General features: G+C 40.9%; 1 protein-coding gene across 1 annotated transcript; it reads left to right on the top strand.

Annotated features, from left to right (window-relative positions):
• Positions 1 to 1,251: 1,251 nt before the first annotated feature.
• Positions 1,252 to 2,358, top strand: HTR1E (5-hydroxytryptamine receptor 1E; the record flags this gene model as incomplete). The annotated part of the gene is made up of 1 exon (XM_082480828.1): positions 1,252 to 2,358. The coding sequence occupies exon 1, from the start codon at positions 1,264 to 1,266 to the stop codon at positions 2,356 to 2,358; it is 1,095 nt and encodes a 364-aa protein (XP_082336954.1). The 5' UTR covers positions 1,252 to 1,263.
• Between the last annotated feature and the right edge of the window lie 755 nt (positions 2,359 to 3,113).

The following is a 3,113-nucleotide window of genomic DNA, read 5'->3' as shown; positions in this document are numbered from 1 at the left end:
ACTGTTGAGGGACCCTGTACCCTGGCCTGTAGGACTCCTTATTCTTTGATAAGTGAAGCCAGGGGAAAGAAACTTTCTGTTTATTTTAATGGAAAAGGATTCAGGCTTTCAGTCTCCTACATCCTTTATGCCAAGATAAATTACCAACGAGAAAGCAAAGCCCCAGAGGGTGTCCCAAGTTGCATCTCACAGCCTGCTAACTCTGGCTTCAGTCAGCATCTGGGATGTATGGAAAAGACATAAGAATTCCTGAAACAAAATTAAACCATTTTGTTTGTTTTTTTTTTTTTAATTATTGTTTGTACATTGCATCATACTGAACTGCCCGACAGGGAGCACAATTTGATAGAAATCTCAAAGCAGAGGCAAAAGCTTTTTGCCTGTCTCCTCTAAAGACACACACAGTGGGATACGTGAAACGTCAGGAATAATTAGACAAAACTATATAAGCTCCTAGCAACACTAATGCGCTGTGTAAAACTAAGCGTTTGCCATAAAGCTTTAAACATTGTTTGAAAGCTGCATGTTAAAGGTAACCTGAGTAATTTTTAAGTACCGTTTCCAAGATATTAATACAGACATGGATATGCAAAAGCAGAATAGAAAACTATGAAATGCTGGCATGCCTTTGCTGAGATAGGCTGCTCTCTTTCTTTTTTCCAAAGGTGATATCTAGAAGTAAATGATCCCTCTCATTCACCAATTAAAATGAAAAGGCAGTTTCCTCAGCTCTTCATCTGCTGTGGCTTATTTAACAAGCAGGAAAAGGACTAGCTCGCAGTATCAATAATTCACAGAGATCATAGAAGTGTTTGTTGAAAGTTAGTTCAACCTCCCACTTCAAGTGAGATCTCCAAAACCAAAGGAGAAACAACCAGTTCACATCAGCAGGAAATCTCACCCAAAGCACCCTTTAGAGAAGAAAAGGAAATGAACTATGAATGCAGAGAAAGAGGGGAAGAAGAGAAGGAAAATCAGACCAAAATTTTTATTTGAGGTGGTAATATTAGAAGCATAGGACTTTTTGCCGAAAGGTGGGTTTTCTAAGTTCACTAACAGATGTGTTTTTGTCTTCCAGGAAACAATGAACAAGAGGAAACCTGAAAGCTTTTTGCTGCTCTGTTGAATACGGGATTATAAAAAAAAATAAAATTGCGCCTGGAGCATCTCTGTCCCTCTTTCAAATGGGTGACTTCTGAACCTGGACCTATTCGCTACCTGAAGCAGCAACTTCTTCTTTCACTGTGCATCCTGGAGGGGAAAATGAATTTCACAAATTGCACCACTGAAGCCAATGTGGCTGCGAAGCCAAAAACAGTAACTGAAAAGATGCTCATTACCATGACCTTGGCCACAATCACAACCTTGACTATGCTGCTGAATTCTGCTGTAATTGCGGCAATCTCCACAACCAAGAAGCTCCACCAGCCGGCAAATTATTTGATATGTTCACTAGCCGTGACAGATCTCCTTGTTGCTGTTCTTGTCATGCCCTTGAGCATCACTTACATAATGATAGGTAAATGGACTTTGGGATACTTCATCTGTGAGATATGGCTTAGCGTTGACATGACATGTTGCACATGTTCAATTCTTCATCTCTGTGTCATTGCTCTGGACAGGTACTGGGCAATCACAGATGCTATTGAATACGCAAGGAAAAGAACAGCAAAAAGGGCTGGGCTGATGATAGTCACTGTGTGGACTATCTCCATTTTCATATCAATGCCCCCTTTGTTTTGGAGAAATCACCACAGCGTCAATATTCCCAGTGAGTGTCGCATTCAGCACGATCATGTCATCTACACTATTTATTCCACATTTGGGGCATTTTACATCCCCTTGACTTTGATTCTGATCCTGTACTACAGAATTTACCACGCTGCAAAGAGCCTTTACCAAAAGCGGGGTTCGAGCCGCCACCTCAGCAACAGGAGCACTGACAGCCAAAATTCCTTTGCCAGCTGCAAGCTCACACAGACGTTCTGCGTCTCGGATTTCTCCACGTCTGACCCAACCACAGAATTCGATAAAATCAATGCGTCCGTGAGGATCCCTCCTTTCGAGAATGACCTGGACCTGGCTGGTGACCGGCAACAGATCTCCACGACACGGGAACGAAAGGCTGCTCGCATTCTGGGCCTGATTTTAGGTGCTTTCATTTTGTCCTGGTTGCCCTTTTTCATCAAGGAGCTGCTGGTGGGCCTCCACGTTTGCACTGTCTCTCCAGAAGTAGCAGACTTCTTGACCTGGCTGGGATATGTCAACTCCCTTGTCAACCCTTTGCTGTACACTAGCTTTAACGAGGATTTCAAGCTGGCCTTTAGAAAGCTCATCAGGTGTCGGGAACATACTTAAAAGTACTGGGAGATGATGATGATGACATGACTCCCGGCCTTAAGAATGAGCAAAATAATTTGACTCTGTCACCATGTCCCTTGATAAAGGGGATTTTTGTGTTTGCTTATTTGCTTTACTTAACTTTAGCCTGTAATTCGTTCTGCCATTTTTTACCTCTGGTGTTATTCATGGTAAAGAGTTTGAAATAAATTTATTCTACAAAGGGACAGATTTTTTAGCAATGAAACAACAAGAAAAAAGAAACTATTAGATACTCATATTGAAGACATTTTGTGTAATCAAGGATTCAAGAAGCAAATAACGATATTCACTTTTATACTTTTTTCATGTAAGAATCAAATGTCTGAATTATCGTGCACTGTAGTAATATAAAGGCTTATAAACTGAACCCCATAAGTACATGTTCTAAAGTTAATAAATACTTCATGGTCATGACATCTAAACAGCAAATCTTTACTGTGGCGTTCTGAGAAAACTGTAACAGTCATTCAGAAGGAAAACAACCACCATTTCCAGAATAAACCATTCTTTTCTTCAGGAATAAACTCCCAAAACGCAAAGCAAAGTTCAGTTTGTTCCATCTAAAAATGGATCCTACTTCACACTCCAAAGTAATGATTTAAGTGGCTTTTTTTGTGTAACATTCCTGATTTATGTTCAAAGTATTAGACAGACACCTGTGCAGTTTGTCTGGCAGCTGAGAGGACGCAGCTAGTAAGTGTCACGCTTGTGAGACCAGCTGCACATCTGGC

Source organism: Vanellus vanellus, assembly GCF_965231255.1.
Source record: "Vanellus vanellus genome assembly, chromosome: 3".
Lineage (NCBI taxonomy): Eukaryota > Metazoa > Chordata > Aves > Charadriiformes > Charadriidae > Vanellus > Vanellus vanellus.
Note: the sequence above shows the minus strand (reverse complement) of the source record. Positions and strands in the feature narration are given on the sequence as shown.